The sequence below is a fragment of the Moschus berezovskii genome, chromosome 1 (genome assembly GCF_049115385.1).
Source record: "Moschus berezovskii isolate FMDL1 chromosome 1, NW_MosBer_1.0, whole genome shotgun sequence".
Taxonomy (NCBI): domain Eukaryota; kingdom Metazoa; phylum Chordata; class Mammalia; order Artiodactyla; family Moschidae; genus Moschus; species Moschus berezovskii.
In genome coordinates, this window is record NC_142460.1 from 65,779,111 (window position 1) to 65,802,377 (window position 23,267).

General features: G+C 37.9%; 2 protein-coding genes across 22 annotated transcripts in view; one reads left to right on the forward strand and one right to left on the reverse strand.

The window, feature by feature from the left end:
• Positions 1 to 10,837, forward strand: part of TFG (trafficking from ER to golgi regulator) — a 36,232-nt gene extending 25,395 nt beyond the window's left edge. For 2 of the 4 annotated variants that reach the window (XM_055414744.2, XM_055414853.2), the window contains exons 7-8: positions 6,214 to 6,312; positions 9,853 to 10,837. In XM_055414744.2, coding sequence (XP_055270719.1) covers positions 6,214 to 6,312; positions 9,853 to 10,232 — 479 coding nt within the window. In that variant the 3' untranslated portion in view covers positions 10,233 to 10,837. Of the gene's footprint in view, positions 1 to 6,213; positions 6,313 to 9,849 lie in introns of all 4 variants that reach the window. The other 2 variants (XM_055414654.2, XM_055414826.2) reach the window with 1 other exon arrangement.
• Positions 10,838 to 10,972: 135 nt separating this feature from the next.
• Positions 10,973 to 23,267, reverse strand: part of ABI3BP (ABI family member 3 binding protein) — a 306,112-nt gene continuing 293,817 nt past the window's right edge. For all 18 annotated transcript variants that reach the window (XM_055414325.2, XM_088836638.1, XM_055414393.2 and 15 more), the window contains 5 exons: positions 16,895 to 16,974; positions 16,134 to 16,163; positions 15,235 to 15,396; positions 13,863 to 13,985; positions 10,973 to 12,204 (listed from right to left, as the gene is read on the reverse strand). In XM_055414325.2, coding sequence (XP_055270300.2) covers positions 12,089 to 12,204; positions 13,863 to 13,985; positions 15,235 to 15,396; positions 16,134 to 16,163; positions 16,895 to 16,974 — 511 coding nt within the window. In that variant the 3' untranslated portion in view covers positions 10,973 to 12,088. The remainder of the gene's footprint in view (positions 12,205 to 13,862; positions 13,986 to 15,234; positions 15,397 to 16,133; positions 16,164 to 16,894; positions 16,975 to 23,267) is intronic.

Below are 23,267 nucleotides of genomic sequence, written 5' to 3' on the forward strand. Positions count from 1 at the left end.
ATTTTTATGCAGTTAGCAATAAGTCTTTTATAGAAAAAGCAGTGTATTTTAAATCAGACTTTTTCCTGTCTAAATGTCATGTCCTCAGATGAGCAGTTTAATCTCTCCGGGTTTTGATATTCTCCCACACTGTAAATTGTGAAAAGTGAACCGAATTAGTGGTTTTCAGAGAGTGTCTTTAGTCCTACATGAAACAGAATGCAAGTTGAAGGAAACTGCAAGCGCAGAACAGCAGACACTGAGGTGCCTCATTGAAACCCTTGGCACGCTGCAGAACATGCCCTCAGGCTTACTGATTTAGGGTTCCTTCTAGATGTTCAGATAGTCTTTCTTTGATTTGCCTGTGCATGTTAGGCCTTTTCAGTTCAGTTCAGTTCAGTCGCTCAGTCGTGTCCGACTCTCCGCGACCCCATCCATGAATCACAGCACGCCAGGCTTCCCTAGCCCCATATTTTACTTCAGAGTCACCAGGTGGCGCTCTATCTGTATAAAGGGGTCAGGTAGTATAATAGGATGTATTGTAATAGGTTCTTAATTATTCTGGGTGCTTTTAGATTTGTCCCGTTGGATGAATTGGATGAATGGTAGTGATAGGAACCAGCAGGTGTTGGGAAGAATTTTCTTACTGTTGAAGCCTCTTCTCAACCAACTTTAGCCCTAGTCTTTCTTTTGTACCAAGGTGCAGCTGCCAGAACTGGACCCAGCTAGAATTGAAGCAGATGTGTCTGAAACAGGGAAAAGCAGAGTTTGGATATGATGGGAGTTTAATGGCTATAACAGGTGAACTAACATCTTTAAAAAAGAAAAAAGCAACCCCATTTTAAGCCATGTATACAGTTGTAGGATGGGAATTGGAAGGGTAATTGTACCAAATAATGTTTGCTGTTCACTTATAAAGGAAAGGGATTTAAGGATCTGCTAATAATATCTCAAATTATTCTTTCAAGGGTTTATCTTAATTGAAAGTTTATTTTCAAATAGGTAAATTTATAAAATATAACAGGACGTACAGTGGAAATTGGAAAATGCTGTCTCCCACTTCTGACACCCAGCAACCAAGTTCCCTTTTCCAGAGGCATCAGATTGACACCATATCATGGCATTAATTGTATACCTTCTTAAAGCTGTTACTTTTTAGTGTACATTAAAACTTAAAATAGAAAAAATTGTATAGTTACTAATGTGACATCAGTCAATAGATTAGCATTTTAGAGGTGAATCTCTAGATCATTGGTGTCCAAAAGAAATACTGTGGAAGCTATATGTGATTTAAATTTTTCTATTAGCCATATTTAAAAATATTTCTAGTATATCCAGTGTATCAGCATGTAATCATTATTAAAAAGTAATGTTTTACATTCTGGTTTTCATACTACATATTGGAAATCTGGAGTGTGACTGATTTGAAACACTTCACAACATGTATAGCATATCATGGTTAAGACTGGCTACTTTAATGAATACCTTTTGACATATGCCAAATATATAATGAGTTCCTGGTGTCACCATTTAGTTAGATCAGCTGCTGGTTATGCTTTGGGCAGAATAACCAACAGAAATACAAATCTATTACTAATAATTAACATAGGAATCTCTTAGAATATTAAATAATAATCTAAATAATACTGAGTTATTTAAATTACATAAGAAGGATCTTGGATTTGTAAATTTTTTTCCTAAGGATTTAAGTCTTAATATATTGTTCATTTAAAAGGATCAACAAAATGTTAAGCGTCGTGAAAAGAAACAAAATGGACGGTATCATCCTTTTTCAACGAGCAAGTGCTTCTATTACTGGAAAATTGTGACTTGAGTAGTTGCCAAAAACACAATAAAGGGGTGAGGATACAGAGAAGAGCACTTAAAAGTCAGCGAAGACTAGGAAGTATTGCTGTTTGACAAGCAAAAACAAGACAAAGATATAATTGAAATCTGTAAAATCATATGCCAATATAATAGACAAGTAGGGATGGAGGAGCCTGGTAGGCTGCAGTCCGTGGGGTTGCTAAGGGTTGGACACGACTGCGCAACTTCACTTTCACTTTTCACTTTCACACATTGGAGAAGGAAATGGCAACCCACTCCAGTGTTCTTGCCTGGAGAATCCCAGGGACGGGGAGCCTGGGCTTCCGTCTATGGGGTCACACAGAGTCGGACACGACTGAAGTGACTTAGCAGCAGCAGCTTTTATTGTGTAAACTAAAAAATTTGTATGTTTTGTAACATACAAAAGTAAAGATAACTCTTCATCTTTCTATCATGCAGCTTAATATTTTAACATTCCATCTTTCTTGTCCTGCATCCCCCCCAGCTTTTCACTTAGCTATTTCAGTATGCGTGTCTAAATGACATTATTTTCTTTTTAATGTTACCACCATGTCATTGTTTACCTAACAATATTATGATTCTTTTAAAAAATATTTTATTGAAGTATGGTTGATTTACAATGTTGTATTTCTGCTGTACAACAGAGTCACTCAGTTATACATGTATATATTCTTTTTCACTATGGTTTAAGTGATTCAGTTCAGTTCAGTTCAGTCGCTCAGTCGTGTCCGACTCTCCGCGATCCCATGAATCACAGCACGCCAGGCCTCCCTGTCCATCACCAACAACCGGAGTTCACTCAAACTCATGTCTACAGAGTCGGTGATGCCATCCAGCCATCTCATTCTCTGTCGTCCCCTTCTCCTCCTGCCCCCAACCTTTCCCAGCATCAGAGTCTTTTCCAGTGAGTCAACTCGTCGCATGAGGTGGCCAAAGTATTGCAGTTTCAGCTTTAGCATCAGTCCTTCCAATGAACACCCAGGATTGATCTCCTTTAGAATGGACTGGTTAGATCTCCTTGCAGTCCAAGGGACTCTCAAGAGTCTTCTCCAACACCACAGTTCAAAAGCATTGATTCTTCGGTGATCAGCTTTCTTCACAGTCCAACTCTCACATCCATACATGACCACGGGAAAAACCATAGCCTTGACTAGACGGACCTTGGTTGGCAAAGTAATGTCTCTGCTTTTTAATATACTATCAAAGTTGGTCATAACTTTCCTTCCAAGGAGTAAGTGTCTTTTAATTTCATGGCTGCAGTCAGCATCTGCAGTGATTTTGGAGCCCAAAAAAATAAAGTCTGACACTGTTTCCACTGTTTTTCCATCTATTTCCCATGAAGTGATGGGACCAGATGCCATGATCTTTGTTTTCTCAATGTTTAAGTGATTAAGTGATTCTTAATGTCAGCACATACCATATTTGAATTTCCGTAGTTGTCTCATAGTTACTTTGTTACATTTGGGGGCTTTTTCAAATTAGGGGTCTCCCAAGGTTCACATTTTTCATTTAATTATGTGTCTTAAGTCTTTTATTTTTTTAATAGCTGTCAACCCTACATGTTTCTAAAGTCAAAACTATATATGTGAAGATGCTGTATAACAGTTTATGCTAAAACATAGATACTTAAAATGGCAAAAAAAAATTATCTCACAGTTTCAGAATCAAGGATCTGGGAGAAGCTTAGCTTGAAGGTTTTGGTTAAGGGTTTCTTGTGAGGTTACAGTCATCTGAAGCTTAATTTGAACTGAAGAATTCATTTCTTAAGATGACTCCTTCATACCTTTGTTGGCAAGAAACTTCATTTCCTCACCAAATAGATCTCATGGGCTGCCTGGGTGACTTCATGACGTGGGAACTTCCACCAGAGCCAGTGGTCAAGACAGAGTGAAAGGAGAAGACTGTCTTTCACAACTTGTCCTCAGAATTGTCCACGTCATTTCTTATATTCAAATGGTATATGTTGTTCTATCGCCCAGTCGTGTCTGACTCTTTGTGACCCCATGGACTTCAGCATGCCAGGTACTAATGGTATATAGGTCAGCCTGATTCAGTGTGAGGGGACTACACATGAGAATGAATACACATGTATTCATTGCTTGTTGTCTGCTAATTTTCTGTATTGTGGAGTTAATCTTTCTAATTTCTAAAAATATGAGGATACCAACCCATTATCATATACCGTGCAGGAGTCATTGAGGGTCATCACAGAGGCTGACTACCAGTCTGTGTCACAAATATAGTCCCAGAAGCCTCACCATTACTCTTTGCTTCATCCTATTCTCTTTCTCCTAGGTAATATGTTTTATTGCTTTTACATTTTTCTACCATCAATTCTGAAAATAAAATGCACAAAACATAGCTTATATATATATTTTTTTCCTCAAATCATAGCTTACTGTGAACTATGCTGGCACCTTGCTTTTTCACTTACTATATCCTGTAGCTTTCTCCTTCAATTAGGTCAAGTTGTTCCTCCTCATTTACAGCTGAACACAGACTTCTTAATTTTCAGAATACTGTGACAGAGAATGAGAGTCCCGTTTGGACTTGAAGGAAGTGTGTTTAAAATAAGTAAGAGAATAGTTTGTTGAGATAGTGTTTAATCTCAGGGGTGGCATTTTCACAAGGAGTTTGATGCAAATTAAAAAAACAGAGCACTTGCTTCAAGAATAGTTGCGGTACCTGTCATTTTTTATTGAAGAACATGATTTGACTTAAAATTTTGAGTTGGGAGTTTCTGGGCTCCTTGGCAGCAGTCTACTACATGGAGCTTTAATCTCAGACTTTTTGATGATACCTAAGTTAATATTTGTATTAAATGAGATAACGTGTATAAAACTCCTTAAATAGCAATCTAGAGTTACGCCTGGGTTTTGGTGATGGTTCTTACTAGCTATGATGCATAGACCCCAGGTAAGTTGCTTATTCTTTTTTGTACCTGAAATAGGGACTGCTAATGAGGTTGACTTTTTTCCCTTCATATATTCATTGCATGTTCTTTGCTCATTTTTGTATTATAGAGGTAATCATTCTATTTTCTAAGAATTAGAACCCATTGTCAAATGCTACATGTATTTCCCCCCTTTATCATATTTCTGTATCAGATCCTTGTCACTTCTGTTCCAAAATTTAGTTTTGAGATACAATCTAGGATTAAGGCAGTATTTTCTAAAAGGTGGTTAACTTCTGTAGTATTTTTTTATGTTGTCTATAAATCTTGAAGTGTTAAGAAAGAGTTTAACAAACTTCTTGTCGGTTTTTGTATTTGGGAAGAGGATTAATAGCTTAAAAATAAGCAAATTTTTCTTTTTTTGAAAAATTTTTAATTGGAGGATTGCTTTACCATGCTGTGTTAGATTCTCTTGTACGACTGTGTAAATCAGCTATAAGCATATGTATATCCCCTCCCTTTAAGACTCCCCCCGCTCATCCCAGCCCTCTGGGTCATCACAGAGCACCAAGCTGAGCTCCCTGTGTTATACAGCAGCTGCCCACTAGCTGCTTTGCACATGGCAGTGTATATATGTCAGTGCTACTCTTTCAGTTTTATTCCTATCATGAAAGCATAGCACTACTTGCTAGGAAATAAGCTAGCTGTCAATAGGGGCATAACGTATTTAGAGCTGCAGTACACAAGACTGGACACCCAGTCCAGTAAAGTAGGTTCCATTTTGAGATTTCAGCCTGTGAGAACTAGCTCTTTCCTGCCCCTCAGTTTGAATGGCAGTAGATAGTGCATTGACTTTTAGTTGCTATCTTTTTCTGCTGAAAGTGTACTCTTTACCTGTAGTCTTTTGATTATCAGCAGGTAATTGAATATTTTTAAAATATCAGCAACATAAAGTTGTTTTAAAGATTTAAATACTAGCTAGGTTTTTTAGAAATTTAAGTGCTAGTTAGATGTTACAGCAAGTTTTATTGCTGCTGTAGGCATTAGATCCAGCTCAGTCCACCATTGCAACTATGAAGGGGTAGAGAGTTTAAAGATGTGAGCCAGTAAATCCTTCCATGTTTGGGAATCACAGCAGCTGTGCATGGTATTTGTCCCTTTTTTCACATGTTTATTGATTTTTCACTGAACATTACTAGTACATATCTTTTGGCAATTGAGTTTGAAAACCTTTGTTTTTCTGGAGTTTCTGAAGTATCCACTTGTTACTTGATGTCAGTTAGAGTTCTCCACAGTTAATCCACAGCAGAGTTGCCACACTTGTTAAATTGTTCTTTGTTCTCTTCTTCATAGACAGTTAAAGAGGAACAAACACATTCTGTGTCTTAGTTCTCTGTGTGTTTATGTGTGTGAATGGGGAGAGAATTAAAGGTGCCTTAAAGATGTTTCTCTTTTGCCGAGTTAAACCTGCCTCTGCCCTGTCTCATCCCCAGGTCAGATGTACCAGCAGTACTCGCAGCAGCCCAGCTATGGCACTCAGCAGCCACAGGCGGCCCCGCAGGCGCCGCAGCAGTACGGTATTCAGTATTCAGGTGAGCAGGTGCCCAGAGAGAGCTGTGTCTGTATTCATGAAACCTTAAAATTCCTTCCTCCTGATTCCTTGATCTATTATAGTAAGTATTGAGTATTTTTTTTTGGGGGGGGGATAACACTTGTATCATTTATTTATAAATATTTTACATAGAAATTTTACTGTAAATCACCATTTCAGTTCCAGTGGGCAGGTAAAACACAGTCATAGTAGATGATTCAGTAATAACCTGTAGTATAAAAAAGTTTTTAATACAGAGTTATCTCCTACTCATGTGATCAGCTTACCTGCTTGGTGATGTAGAGCTGCAAAAATGCACTATTTTTCCCTTTGTTTTATGTAAAACATTATCCCAGTGTACTCTAGTACCTGGAAAAAACACTTTTTAACAGTTCCCTCATGTGTAAAAGGAGGTGATCTTATTAAATAAGAACCAAATTAAGCTATGTAGGTTTTTAAATCTCCTATAAGTATGTAAGAATACTAAAAACAGTCCATAAAAGTAGAATTGTGTGAAATGTAATTCAGACAACTAAAAACATAAAAATCTCTCAGTATAGCTTTGAATATTATAATTCAAATAATTATAATTTAGGTAATTTTTACCTTTGTTATATGAGAATTTATGTTCAACTCTTGTTTTATAGTCAAATATTTAAGTATCAGAATTTCAACTGTAATTTTAAAAAATTAGATTACAATACAAAAATGAGCTATGAACACACAGTAAATACATGGGGGGAAGTTAGCCTTATCAGTCCCTATTTCAGGTACAGAAAGATTAAGCAGCTTACCTTGGGTCAGTACATCACAGCTAATAGGAACCATCATTGGAAGCCAGGCATAACTCTAGAGCATTAGTTTAAAAGGAGTTTTTGTACACGTTTTCATTTAATGTAAATATTAACCTTGTATCATTGAAAAGTCTGAGATTGAAGCTCCACATAGCAGACTGTTGCCAGTGAGCCAAAGGAACTCCCACTCAAAAAAGTCTAAAATCATGTTCCTCAATAGAAAATGACAGGGGACAACTATTCTTAAAGCAAGTACCTCACTCTGTTATTTTTTACTAATCTAATCTAACTCATTGTGAAAACACCACCCCTTTAGTTAAAAGTTTCAGAGACCATGTGGTCCCCAAAGCCTAGAATGTTTATTATCTGGCCCTTTACAGAAAAACGTTTGGTGACTCCCTGAATTAGACCATAAAATTCTACCAAATGTCAATGTCGAATTGTAGTTTGACATATTTTAACACAAAGAGCAATTTGTATTTGGATTGGATTTGCTGTAGAGTGACTTAACCTGTAGCTGCTAGTTTTTATGTAAACTAGGTGGAATGAATTTAAACTTGGACTGTAATATTGGGGGAAGGTTATTTTCAGAATGCAGTCTTTTAGAGAAAATCTGTTATAAATTATATATTGGCAGTTTGTAGAAATAATAGTTTTTTTCACTCTATTGTCTAATCCAGGCAGTTTCCATCTTCTTTCTTGAAACTTACAGGTGCCTGAGCTCTACTCCCAGAGATCTTGTTTTATTTGGTCGAAGGTGGGGTTCAGGCATTGATGTCTTAAACTCTTTGCAGGTCATTCTAAAGTGTAGTGAGAATTGGGAACCACTGATCTTGTCTTACCCACTCATTTTATAAATGAGGCAACTAGGGTCCAAAGAGTTGGGATGCATCGAAGAACAAGCAGCCATTTAGTGGGGGAGCTAGACCAGAACCTGGTACACTTGACTTTGCAGTTAATGACTTCCCTATGTCATTCTGCACTTTCTCAGCTCCAACCAGAGCTTGGCAGACTTTTCTGCCAAAAAAAAACGAGAAAGTAAATATTTTAGGCTTTATGGATCACGTGACTTTTTGTCCTTTAATTTTACTTTATTCAGACAACCACACAGTTTCCATTTCCTGCCATTTATGGTGATTTTCACCAAAGTTATTTTGTTTTTCAAGGGAGGGGATGGTGGTGGAAGGAAGGGTTTATATATACAGAGGTATTTTATATTATGGTCAAAGACAGTAGATTGCTAATGAAACAGCAGCTTAGGCTCTTAGGCATTATCCTCTCTCTTGAAATATAAAGATTTAGTTGTCCCCAGAGTCTGTTGAAAAGCCAGTTTAGATATCAATTGGCAGGATGAAAACACAGCTTTTTTTTTGCTCACAATCTTAAATTGAATAGACATTTTCAGTATAAAACCTTCTGTTTCTCCAAAAACTTAAAGTAAAAAAAAATTTATGTTTTTATGTAGAGGGTAGGAGGAATTGTATGACATGAGGGTTTTTTCATGAATTTAGTTTGGTATTTTAGGTACTGCCATGAGTGAAATGCATTAGGTATTTTTACTTGTTAAAAATTAAGCTTGCTTTTAATGATTTTAGTTAGGATCGTCACTGAGTAAAGTTTAGTTCTTTTCAAAGTATTATCTTTGTATTTCTGATCCTGCTAGTTCTATTAACTTGAAATTGGGAGATATGGAAATAGTCACCTAAATACTCTACTTGGAGACTGTTAGTGGTTGTGTTAACATTGGACTATCTTTGGCACTCTGCTGGTTTGGCAGTTTTCCTCTGTGACCTTTTCCAGTTTTATTCATGGACTATGTCAAAAGCTTTCTTTCATGAGTAAATTTTGAACCCAGGTTCAAGGTGAGTTCAGAATATACTCAGTTCATTCAATCCTTTTTATTTTTTTTTAAATGCAGGGTTGTACATATTTTAATAATTTTCTTATGTATCTGGTATTTAATGCTGACAGGATTCCAGTCAATGGAGAGGTTTCATTGCAAGTAGCTTCAGGTGTGTTTCATGGTAGAGATAAAAGTTTTTAGTGAAGCAGACCTTTTCTTTTAAAAGAGCTTTACATCCTAGTAACTAATGAATATTAGATGTTCATTTTTGTGGGGCAGTATGATATGCTTTCTGTTATGTTGTTACTGCTATTGTAAAGGCAAAACCATGATACCAAATCTAAAAGATTTTAAGGATTGTGAAAATGGGCACTTAATGTTTATTCTTAAATGTTTTAATTTTTATAGGATGAATAAGCCTAAAAAGCATCTCACTAACATAGTAAGTTGTATTCGTAGCAGCATTGTTTCATTTAAAAACATTCATTCTCTGCAATGTGTTTTTATTTGGTACTGTTATTAAACAGGCCCCTCAAAACCAGGATGATGACTAGCTTTTGCATTAATTCCCACATTTGAGCATATACTCTATACTGGGAGTTTTGCTAGAACAGGCATTTATTCTCGGATTATACAGTCTAGAAGGAGTTGAAGTAGAAGAAATATATATATATATAGGTTTTCATTTTAGAGGGTTTACAGAATTGTCTAGAAAATGCTTGTTTGTTACTACATGGTCTTGAAATATAAAATCCACTACTCTACTTGCTACATAAATACTTAGGATTAAGTTTGTTAAATTTCTCATTTATTTATTTTTTTTGTCCATAACAGTAAGACTAATTCTCTGGAAAATGGTCACCAAAAGAAAAAGTAAGAGGTGTATGTTTTGCCTTTTCAGCAGGCTATAGCCAGCAGACTGGACCCCAACAACCTCAGCAGTTCCCAGGATATGGCCAGCAACCAACTTCCCAGGCACCGGCACCTGCCTTTTCTGGTCAGCCTCAGCAACTGCCTGCTCAACCTCCACAGCAGTATCAGGCGAGCAGTTACCCTCCACAAACTTACACTACCCAAACTTCTCAGCCCACTAATTACACTGTGGCCCCTGCCTCACAACCGGGAATGGCTCCAAGCCAACCCGGGGCCTACCAGCCAAGACCAGGTTTCACCCCACCTCCTGGAAGTACCATGACCCCGCTTCCAAGTGGGTCTAACCCTTATGCACGTAGCCGTCCTCCCTTTGGTCAGGGCTATACCCAACCTGGACCAGGTTATCGATAAAGAGGCTCCGTTACACTGATGAATGTAGCTGCTAGCTGTTTGCCTCCCAAAAGACTCCAATACTACTATTTTAATTTGTATTGAAGTTCAGGAATTTAAAAAGCAGAGCATTTTTTTATGATACCATTATTGCTGTTAATTGAAAGTATAATTTGCTGGAAGAAAAAAGACCAAAATGGAAGTTTTTTTCCTCCCCTGCTTAAAAGTATAGCAGCTTCCTACTTATTTTGGAACACTACTCTTACATGTGTGCAAAGTGATTGATTTTCTAGCTTGCCTTGTCCAGAGGATATTAAAATGCTAGGTTGACGTTCAGCCCTCTTACTTGGCTTTTTATTATTAACACGATGTACTTAAAGTAGATCCCTTTGAGAAGACTAGCTATTATGTATAAAATGTAACATTGATAGGTTAATAAAGATGATTGAATCCATTAGTGGTCTTGTAACAATTTAGTCTTTGGTATTCTATATATGTGTACATATTTGAGAAAAATCCTTAACGCTGTTTTGGTCTTGAAATACAGACATTTTAGGCCTTTCTATTCAGAGAAACACAGTGCTGTTGCCTTCTGTCCTGATTTTGGTTTTAAATGACAAAACTTTATATATAATGCTAATCTTGATCTATTTTAAACACAGTAGATACAATATTAAAAGATGCAAGGGAGCTTGGTAGATCCTAAACAACCTGCAAGTTTCCTTATAGAAATCAACCATTCAGAAATGAAGAACTCAGTCTTAAAAAAAAAAACTACATCTCTTTATTGCAGAGTTTATACTGTTTGAAAATATAAAATGAAGTATTGATAAAACTGAAGCATGTTGAAAGGTAAGCACAGAAAGGTCCTTTAAGAATGAGGGCACCAATGCAGCATTCCTGTCTTTCTTCCCAATGAAGGAGAATAATACTGTTTTAAATAAAAGTGTCAGATTTTCATTACAGGTTGTTAGAATTAAGAAAACAACCTATGATACATTCATACCCTAGAGATCTTCTGTGTAAAAATAGAGTAAATATCATAAAATGGTAGGCCTCTCATCATGGATTATCCTTTTGTGCTTAGACTTCACTACGGTCTTTGGATACAGCTTGATTAGAATTAAAAACAGTACGAACACAACTGCTTAAAGGGATAGTTTGATAAAGAACATTCAGACATTGTAGCATATTTATGGGTAGAGAAAGAACAAAATAGGTATTTTTGAAATGATGTATCAAATTCTCAATTCCATTTTCAACTGAAATTTACTGATTCAAACAACCTTTGCAATAATTTGTAGATAATTAATGAAATGTATAGTAGCCTGAATGGCTGTTGAAATGCTTCAAAAGTTACTCAGCTATTACTGAAAAGTTGAAGTTTAAATAAACATGTGAATATTAGGACCTTTTCTCCCCAGATATAATATGCTGATGATAATTTGATCTAATAAGTTAAGCCAAGTAGAGATTTATGGAATTAACAGTAGGAAGAATACACAATAAATGTAAATTTTTTTAAAGTATATTAGTTTTTTGATGTTAATTTTGTTATAAAAGTATCTCAGAACATCATTACAACAGTGTGATAAATAATATACAAATGATCTCTTAAAATACCATGAACAGGGAGCCAGCTTCCCCAAAAATGTTTTTCTGTTAATATCAATATCTTGCTTTCTTAAAATGACTTTGTAAAACCTGATAAATATTCTTAGCAATCTTTCTAATAAACATCTAATATTGCTATTAGATTTTAAACTTTTATACATAGTAAACAAAAGAGCTTTAAATGCATGTGACAAATACCATACTGTTTCCAATTATTTTGGAAACGATGAAACAGAAGGCACTTTTGAATGTGACTGCAGCATCTACCATTTTCCAGGAATTGTGGTCCCACATTCATACCACTGGACATAATTGATTTGAGTGTGACCACCGATTTCTCCAAATTGGACTGGTTCCTGACGAACTGCTCTGAAATAGCCTAAGAGGGAAATAATTAAAATTAATAGCTGCTGTATTATATTTTTGTCCTCATAGATTGAAGGGTGCCATTGAATGCTTAAAGGTTACTCTACGTAAAGCAGAGTGTTTTAGACAGTGGATAGCAACAGAGGTCCCAGTGTCTTTCCTGAGGTGGTAATGGTGGGCTAAACATACGGACACGTAGGATGGGTTGGTACTATGGATACTTGAGAGAGAAAGCTGAAATGAAAAGGGACAGGAGTTGGAAGGGTTTTATGTTCGAGTGTCTGACCAAGTTCAGTACATACTGTTCTACGTGAAAGTGTACTTTCTGCACATTATAGCCTAGAGGTAGTCTGAAGAAGCGATCTGGGTAGAGGTGTGTTGTGCTAAAATGTTAGGAAACAAAGGGGGGTAGTTGTAAGATTGCTAAATGTCTAAGAATTAAACTTTGGTGAAATCATCCTTCAAGGACCCTACACTAAATGGTTTAAAATTTTGCTGAGAATGTAAAATGTTATGGAAATAGAACTTATATTTTCTATCTAGTTCCTGTGTGGCTATAGTTTCAGTTTTCTGTTAATGAGTTCACAGATCTTATTCAGTCATCTTTTACTATGGTTGCAATTTTTAATGCCAGTGACAAATGTAGCTAAAAAGACCACTCAAATGATTTTAAGTATTTAACAAGTCTCTTGGTAGCTCCTGAGTAATAATGGATATATAATTTACCCTCTGCTACCCTACCTGGACAGGGATTGATTTTCAGTCTTTTCAGTCTTCATGACACAGCGTGGTGCTAAAGTGTCTTTAGAAAGTTGCAGTGGTTAGTCACTTCTCAGCAGAATTCTTTTATTTTAATTGTGTATTTATATAATTATTTATAAGGCAAATATTTTTCCTTTTATGATAGTAGGAAAGTGAAAGTGTGAGTTGCTAAGTTGTGTCCAACTCTTCGCAACCCCATGGACTGTAGCCCTCCAGATTCCTCTGTCCGTGGGATTCTCCAGGCAAGAATACTGGAGTGGGTTGCCATGTCCTTCTCCACGATAGTAGTAAACCTTTCTTTACTTTTTTTAAGCAAGGAATTAAAACCTGCCTGTGTGCTGAGTATGACAGATTATAAAGGTAATACATGAATGATTTAAGTTTGGGAAATGCTTAAAGTTTCTTTCAATATCTGCTTTTACAGATTCAAGTTTTCTTAAAGTAGAATGTATGTGTATGTATTGGCTCTAAGCAACAGAGTCTTAAGGAATGGGCTGAAAGTTGAGAAACTTCTATTAAAGTCTTCATGTTAAGGTCTTATGTAGACAGTCTTTTTTTCCTTGGCAGGTAGAATAGGAAGACTACAGAATGATTTTTAAAGTGATTGCTTTGTTCAGCCTGAGGGCTTCCCTGGTGGCTCAGACAGGAGAGAATCCACCTGCCAATGCAGGAGACTGGGTTTGATCTCTGGGTCCGGACGATCCCATGAAGGAGGAAATGACAACCCACTCTAGTATTCTTGCCTGGAGATTCGCATGGACAGAGGAGCTTGGTGGAATACAGTCCATGAGGTCACAAAGGTTAGACATGACTGAGCAGCTAACACTTTTAACTTTTTGCTCAGCCTTAATGTTTTTTGAGTTCATTTGTAAAAGCCTCTTGCTTTTGAGCAAGCTCAGAAAAACCTACCTTCTTTGGTGGGTAACTGGTCAGAAGAGAGTTGCTGTCCTGTGCGTCCATCTAAAAATGAGTCCACAAACTGGCAGTGATCTTCCCCGTGGCCTCTCTGATCGCCTATGTTATAAAATTTTCCTGGAAATTAAAAGGATCATGAGGTATATCTTTGATTTGGGACAACTCTGAAATAAATCGTTTCAAATAATCCGTCTTCTATGTTCTTGTACTTCCGCACCTGCTCATTCTAGTTCAAGTCTGTAATGGAACGATAGAATCTCCCAGCTGCATCCTTTTACTCTTGCCTTTCGCTATTCTTCCTCTCCTCCTCCCTACTCTCACAGATTAGTCATCTTTTAAACATGCAACTCAGATAATATTACTTGCCTCCATCAATCTCTCTAGCAGTCTTCTGTTACACTCAGAATAAAACCCAGAGTCCTGACCTGGTTTCCAAGCTCCATGTGATTGCACGCCTCCCTGATCTTCCCTGTACTAAGCCTCAGCCATGCTAGTAAAGTGGAGAGGCATTTCTGCTACAGGTGTTCATGTTATCTCTCCTCTACCTCTGCTGCTTTGTCCCTTGGTCTTTCTTGGTTCCTTCTCAGTTTTCTTCTCAGCGCAAGTGTTAACCTTTTGAGGAAAGCTTTTCCTAAACATTTTAACTAAAGGAGCTTTCATTCCATTTCACCATTTTCTTTCAGCCCTCTTTTTTCCTTCAAAGTACTGTGTGAAATTCTTATTTACATATTTGTTTTCTGTCTCTCCCCACTAGATTGTAAGCTTCAAAGAGCAGGAACAAATGGTTGGGAATGCCAAGAAAATGACTTTGTAAAAGTCATGTGTTAATATGTAGCTAAGGGATTCACAGACTTATAAAAGGGTGGCAGGTGTAGTCCTGCTTTGTCCCCAGCAACGTCAGAACAAAACAGATACTATTTGTTAAATGATGGAACGGAGGTTAAAATTTTCACTGTGAATATAGAAGAGAAAAGAACCCACTGAATCTGGAGCAAGGGGTTATAGCCCTTCTGGCTGATTGTCTTAACCTTGCTTTTGTCTCTGACAGACTTAAAATCTTAAATAGGTCATACTCCTTCCATGATTATTGTTAGATATATTCATTTTACTACCAGTAAGCTTTTCATTCTGGGTTGGCTGTAACATAATTGAGCTGTAACATAATTGAGTTTCTCTACATTCAACTTTGCCATGATGGCACTGTTTCAAATTGCATTTTCATTATTTACCTTCTTACAGCATTTCTCAGATCCTAAGATTTCAATAACACCTTGCTCAAAAAGAAAACCCATATTTCTGTCATGTCTGGCAGAGTCCATAGAAAAGTCCAAGTTACAGAATACTACAGAGCATTTCCTGTTCTTACCTGTGAGGGAGTCACTCAGGTAAATCTTGTATCTGAGAGAGTTGCACAGCTGCACCCCTACAAACTTCTTATACCACGTCCTTTTGACATACTGTTTGCCCTTACATTCTGAGTAAGAGTCTGAGTCAAAGGGTCTTTCGGTCCATATGGCATCTCTTCCTGCTGCATAAAGAAAGCACATGGTTTGAGTTTAGTATCTAACTTTGGGTCCTGAAGAGCTATTTTAAAAGCTTTTTAAAAAGCAGTTTGCAAAGTTCATTGTCAACCTGCTGATATCTGGTTTTCTCCCAGTGCTAAATATTGGAGCGAAGCGTTTAAACATGTAAGCCCCCCATTAATTTTCTGTCAATAGTGAGGTGAATCTTGGAGCAGTATGTGTTGAAGTTGATTAGTTTATGCAGTGCTCAACATAGCATCACTTAAGGAACAAAATTAGGTTTCTTTTTCTGAGATAAACTGTTTTTAGTGTAAACAGTTGCTTTAATGTGACTTGTTATTAAAAGTGGAGATGAGTTTGACAGAAAACAATTCTGCAAAGCAATTATCCTTCAATAAAAAAAAAAAAAAGAACGAATAACTAACCCTACACAGTGAAATACAGCAGTGAAGATAAACTAAAGTCACAAACAAAAGAGGAAGTGAGGGTGCTATATCTTAAACAGAAGATTTGAGCCGGTCTGTTATATGAATGAAAAGCAGGTTTCAGAATACTCAACTTGTTCCCGAAACAATCATAGGCTGTCCGTGTTACTGAACATTTTAGGTAAGCATTCACAGATAATCGAAGAAGAAGACTAAATGGACTAAAGTTAAATCATGACAAAAATTCTACCATGCCCATTTAGCTGAATCACTGTAGAAAAGCATGCAGTTGTGTTCTCATTGAGGTAGGTACTTACCAGAAACTGGCTCACTCACTCTTGGGTCAGCTGAGGAGAAACAGCAAACAGTCAGAGTTTATTAGGTAAGCCCAGTATTCCAGTGACGTGGCAAAGAAGACGGGTGCTTAACAGACGTTACGGAGTCTTGGACAACATGCACTCTTACTAAAGTCCAAACTTGAAAACTGTGAGTTTTGTTTTGGGGATGGTTCTGTGTTGGAGAAGCTCAGCTATGTCTTTTATATGTCATTTAAGAAGTTAGGAGTCTTTTTGCTGTACTGGATTTTACTTCCATTTTCAAATCTTCCTCTTTTTAGCTTCATAAAAAATCTATTGACAAAATCACCAGGATGCCATGAACTGCAGTTGTGCAGATGTATCTCATTAAGGAACTGGAACTTAGGCCAGATCAGAAAATTTCACAGCTGTTCATCATAAAAAGTTATCACATGAATTCCCTTTCTGGATACAACTGGCTCACTAAATCTGACATTCTGATTCTAGGCATAGAGAGGAGCATTCATTCACTGTTGAGTATAGACTGACCTCATACTTCCTCTCTTTTACACTGATAAGCCTAGCATTTTTCTGACATGAAAATAAATGAGGAAAAACCCAGGTGTTGCTTCTTTAAAAGGTACCTTCATTGGTTTGATTTTCCAAATAGATGGGTTTTTGAAAGCAAGAAATGCTTTACCTCATTTAGCTGGTTTCAGACAAGCTATGCAAACCCTGTGACCCTTTATATCCTTGTTGGGAATTCCGGCTGATGTAATTACCTGATTCAGTACTGAATGCCACTGTGTTGCTGGGTGGCCCTTCACCAAGTGGGTTTTTGGGTTTCACCTGGAATTCATAGCTGAAGGGGGAGAAAAAGAGAACAACATTCTTCAGAAATAGGAAACAACATCTGGTCATACTTAACGTTCCTTCCTGTTCTGTTTTGAAATCATCATGATGTTGAATGGACTTATGTTCTAGAAGCAGCTTCAGGAAAAGAAAAATTTCTTTACTGTTCAAACAGCTTGTCTGTTTTCTAAAAGAAAGGGGTTAATAAAAAAGACTTCTCTTTTAAAATCTCCAAATTAACAGAATAGAAATAGCTGAGCAGGTTGTTAATAGACATGCAGGAAAGCAGTATTTGGTGGACCCAGGCTAATTCCAGTATTAGGAGTCTCAGTTTTATTCAAATGATTAGCTACTTCCTGGGAGCAAAGAACTGCAAAAATCCCAACTTGGGTTGTTGCCTTAGACTTAGTGTTCCTCACCATGGGGTTTGAACTAGGTATGTGAGAATCACATGATAGAGTTGTAGTGGAGAAAGTTTATTTAAAATGCAGATTTTTTTTGCTCCATGGTAGCTACTGAATCCATTTTTGAGGGCTTCCAGAGAGGTATTTATAGCAAGTTTCTGAGGTGAATCCTGTGGCCACTGACATGAGAACTATAAACCATGGGAACAGATGCATATGAAAATACTGTGTTGCAGGAAGTTGCTGACCTGGAACTCGCATCTTATGTGGATCATACGGAATCACTATATATCCTGAGTAATGGCATGGTAATGTCACCTCAGGATAAGCATGGGCATAAACCCCCCTTTCCCTCTATAAACCAGATTCATATGGACCAGGTCCTTAACCCTTTATGTTAAAAAACAAAAGACAAGCCCATATCCCTGATAGTTAAAAGTTTGTTTGATTTCTGTCCTTAAGAATTATGCACTAAATTGCTAGGCAATATTTGACAAATTTCACCCATAGAATACTCAAGCAGATCAAATCCTTTTAAATTCAAACAGTAAAGCTATTTGCTGTTTGCCTGAAACTAAGAGTTCCTTTTAGTAGCAGACTTGGTAGGAAAGTAGTTTCAAATGTAAAGCCAGCTTCAGTCAGCTGAGAATTGTGAGTTTCCAAATTTTGAAAGACTTTGGGAGATAATTCCCCTTTTTGAAAAGTTTATAATTGAATAAGAGTGCAGAACACACACACACACACAATTTATAAAAAAAAGTGAAAAACAAGGATGACAGCTCTCAGTTTGGTACAGAGGATAACCAAGTGAGCAATAACAGGAAAACTTTCTGGGGCTCAAAAGATGTTTGGCTACTGAGGCATTACATTAAAACTGCTGCAATCTATAAGGAAGACATATTCTAGTATTACAATGTCAACCACTTTTTGAGTGCTTCCTGTGTACTCAAAGAAGAAGAAAATGGCAACCCACTCCAGTGTTCTTGCCTTGAGAATCCCAGGGACGCGGGAGCCTGGTGGGCTGCCGCCTGTGCGGTCGCACAGAGTTGGACACGACTGAAGCGACTTAGCAGCAGCAGCACAGCAACTTGTCAGATAACAACACACACAAAAGAAAAACCTAGTCAAGAATATATTTTCTTTTACCGAGATATCCGTGGTCCTAACAATAAATCCAAATGATAAATAGGATTAATACTTGGGGTTTGTATGTATTGTCACTTTTTATATGTAGTGTACTTTTTGAGTGCATGCTACTTATCAGTTAAGAACAATCAGGCTCTTAACCATTGTACTTTTATTGTCTTTGCTTTTCTAAACTTCCAAACTTTGTGATATAGGGATTAAAATATGCAGAGTTTTTAATAGTGAGAGACTGCACATGAAAGAATTTTTGTAAACTAATCAGCTGGTAGAAAGTGCCATTATCCTTTGCATAAGAGAATGCTGATATAAAGCCACCCATCTTATTTAAATAAATTGCACATACATCAGGTGCTTTGGCATATAATATTTACACAGATTAAATTCTAGCTCAGAGGCCTCATGAACTTATAAAAAAGAAAAAATCATCCCACTATGGTGAACTGAAAAGGGAAAAAAGAAATCACAGGCATCTAGACTTTGATTCAAGTGGGCAATGCATTCCACATTCTAGGCCATTGCACAAAATCTCTGCTTTGGCCAAGTCTGATGAAATTATTTCCGTGTCTTTTTTATTTCACAGTTACTTACACTTCAGCCATATTTGTAGTATGGCCACAAATATTGATAAGCTACTTTTGGGGGTTTTTTGGCCACCATTTTATGATACTTGACAAGTTTTGAAGAAATCATTTTAAACTAAGTTTAATAGCATGGGAACTAAAAGGCACATATTTTTGGCTGATTAAGCAAAATATAAAAACGGTATATTTTAAAAGGCAAAATTTTCCCCAAGAAGCACATTTTGTCATGAGATTTATGACACTAGGTGTAAGAGTAATGTCTTACATAGAGAATAGACTTATGGACACAGGGAGAGGGTGAGATGTATGGAAAGAGTAATGTGGAAACTTACAATATGTAAAATAGATAGCCAAGGGGGATTTGCTGTATGGCTCAGGAAACTCAAACAGGATCTGTGTATCAACCTCGAGGGGTGGGATGGGGCTGGAGATGGGAGGGAGGTTCAAAAGGGAGGGGATATATGTATACTTAAGGCTGATTCATGTTGAGGTTTGACAGAAAACAAATTCTATAAAGCAATTATCCTGCAATAAAAAAATTTTTTAAAAGTAATGTCTTAGAGGAAATACTGATTGCACATAGGAAATAAGCATAGCATTTTAGCTATGCAAAAATGCTTGGAGAAGAAAGTTATTTGAAATAAAAAGTACAGAACAAAATTTCAAATAGAATATTTGGAAGATAAGAAACACAAATATTAGGAAAAAAAAGATGAAAAATGTGAGAAAATATGGGAACGAGCAGATTATTTCAGGGAATACAAAACTAGTAGATTCTAGAAGAGAGAGGAGAGGAAAAGGAAGGTAGGAAATTACCCTACAAGTTTTTAAGTAATTTCCCAGAACTGAAAGACATGGGTTTATAGGTTTAAAAGGCCTAATACTTGCCAAGCAATAAGAAAAAGACTAATGCATAGAAATTGTGAAATTTTAGAGTACTAGGATAAAGACTAGATCTTAAATGTTTCTGAAAAGAAAATTGGTCACGGTCACATTCAAAGAATCCAGAATCAGAATGACATGTGACAGCTACAGTGGAACAATACTTCCAGGGGTTCATGTTATCCTACAATCTATGTTCAGCTAAACAGTATCAGAGTAAAGCACGAATATTTTCAGACACATAAGGACCCAAAAATATCTTCTATAAGCTCTCTTGAAGGTGTGTTTCTCAAGAAATGCCAGAAAGCAAGGGAGTAAACAAGGAAGACATGGATATAGGAATTATCCTCAACATAGGAGAGAGCAAGATGACGGTGACGGGTCCCAGGAGATGTTGCCATGAACAAACACATTTAACAAATAGGTGACCCGAATATTTGACCATTTGGAGAAATAATCTAGACATACGGATTTAATTAACAGAAGAAACACCTAAATGAAAATGAGAGAGGGTGTACTAAGATGTAATAGGAGGCCCCACGCTCTCCTCCTCCCACAGACACATTGAATGTACATCTGCACACAGAGCAGTTCCCTCTGAAAGAGATCCAGAAAGTAGCTGAGCAACTCCTCTACATTGGGAAAATGAGAGAATACCCATATCAAGATGGGTAGCAAGGGCTGGGAAACACTTTCCATAAATCCCACCCCTGACAAGGCACCATATAATCAAGAGGGAACTCCCAACTTCTTCCTGAGGAACAAAGGGTTTTTAACCCACATCTAACATCCCAACTTTTAAGACTCACCCGAGGGATGGGTCCCCTAAGCACCTGGCTCTGAAAGCCAGCAGGGCTTGTGTTTATGAAAACCATAAGGATATAGCAAATAAGGTGTTCCTACAAGTGCATGAGCAGTCACGATGGCTATGCCCCTAGTGGACAGCAAAAGGGCAAAATTGCCCATCTATTTTTCTGCCAGTGTTAGAATGCCTGAGGGCCAGGATTTTTTTTTTTTTTTTTTTAGGGCCAGGGTTTTAATTTAGCAAGTATCTGGGGCCTATGATCCTCCCTGGAGACCAGGGAAGCCATTGGAAAGTTGCTGGTATCTCCCTGGAAGGAGGTTGTAACATGTTCGTGCCCGAAGTTTATAGCTTCCATCCAAAGGGATGAATCCTTGGATCACCTGACTCTGATAGCCAATGGGGCCTTGCATTCATGAGTCCCACAGGACTGTGGCAAAGAAGCAATTTTTAACTAGCTAGTCCCCCAGGGCTCAGCACAGAGGGAGCAGGCAAAAATGCCCATCTTCCTATTTTTCCCTGAAAGGGTTTAACTGCATACTTTAAAAGCTGACACCTGAGGGTGAGGCTTCTAGTTTCAGCACATTTAGAGACTGGCTGTGATCTCCAGAGACAGCGAAGCTGGCAGACACCTTCCCTGCCTTCTCCCTCCAGCCTGCTCCAACAATAAAAATAAATCACTAGTATGTCCCTGGAAGGGACTTGTATAAATGGCTGAGTCTCAGCTTTCACAACTACTGCCCAAGGGATACGTCTCCATATTGCCTGCTCTGAGAGGCAATTTGTGTTCACAAATACACAGGGCTAGCAAACAAAGAACCAGTTTTTAATGCACACAGCACTCTTGCCTACCCCACCCCACTCCCCACCCCAATTATATCCTGGGTTCAGCAGGCAAAAAATAGCCATCTCCTAGTGTTTCCCTGGAAGGGGCTTAACTATTTAATTTCCCAACTGCTACCTAGCGTTCAGGTCATAATCAGCCTGCATCTAGGTGCTGACTGTGATTCTCCCCTTTGGGACACTAATGAGTTTTGACACACCCCCAAATACTATGAGCCACTAAAGATAAAGCTGTTTGGAGACAATCTCAGAGGTTTGAGAAACAAGTAGGAGCTCAGGTTCAGTTCAGTCGCTCAGTCGTGTCCGACTCTTTGTGACCCCATGAACCGCAGCATGCCAGGCCTCCCTGTCCATCACCAACTCCCGGAGTACACCCAAACCCATGTCCATCGAGTTGGTGATGCCATCCAACCATCTCATCCTCTGTCGTCCCCTTCTCCTCCTGCCCTCAATCTTTCCCAGCATCAGGGTCTTTGCCAATGAGTCAGCTCTTTGCATCGGGTGGCCAAAGTATTGGAGTTTCAGCTTGAACATCAGTCCTTCCAATGAACACCCAGGACTGATCTCCTTTAGGATGGAATGGTTGGATCTCCTTGCAGTCCAAGGGACTCTCAAGAGTCTTCTCCAACACTACACTTCAAAAGCATCAGTTCTTCAATGATCAGCTTTCTTTGTAGTCCAACTTTCACATCCATACATGACCACTGGAAAAATCATAGCCTTGACTAGACAGACCTTTGTTGGAAAAGTAATGTCTCTGCTTTTGAATATGCTGTCTAGATTGGTCATAACTTTCCTTCCAAGGAGTAAGCGTCTTTTTATTTCATGGCTACAGTCACCATTGGCAGTAATTTTGGAGCCCCCAAAAGTAAAGTCTGACACTGTTTTTACTGTTTCCCTATTTCCCATGAAGTGATGGGACCAGATGCCATGATCTTAGTTTTCTGAATGTTGAGCTTTAAGCCAACTTTTTCACTCTCCTCTTTCACTTTCATCAAGAGGCTCTTTAGTTCTTCTTCACTTTCTGCCATAAGGGTGGTGTCATCTGCATATCTGAGGTTATTGATATTTCTCCCGGCAATCTTGATTCCAGCTTGTGCTTTCTCCAGTCCAGCGTTTCTCATGATGTACTCTGCATATAAGTTAAATAAGCAGGGTGACAATATACAGCCTTGACGTACTCCTTTTCCTATTTGAGCTCAGGTTGGGCTGATTCAAAAGGTTTATTTCCTACCTGGGACCATTCCATCATGACTGGGAGAGGTGGCTGTTTTATCTAATATCTAGAAAGCAAACACCTCATAAAGAGTTCAAAGTAATAGTCATTAATATGCCTACCAAGGTCAGGAGAACAAAGTAACAGAAAATATTTAAAAGTGCTGAACCGGAAAACACAAAGTTAAGAGTATAACACTTGACCTGAAAGCTTCATCAGAGGAGTTCAACAGCAGAGTGGATCGAGGGGAAGAAAGGGCGAGTGGACGTGAAGATGGGGCTGTGGAGCTTAAGGGTGCACCGAAAAAGAGAGCTTAAGGAACGTATGGGACATCACCAAATGGACCCGTATATGCATTATATGAGTCCCAGAGGGGAGTGGGGAGAGGGAAAGAAAAGGGCGGAAAGCTTATTCAAAGAAATAACAGCT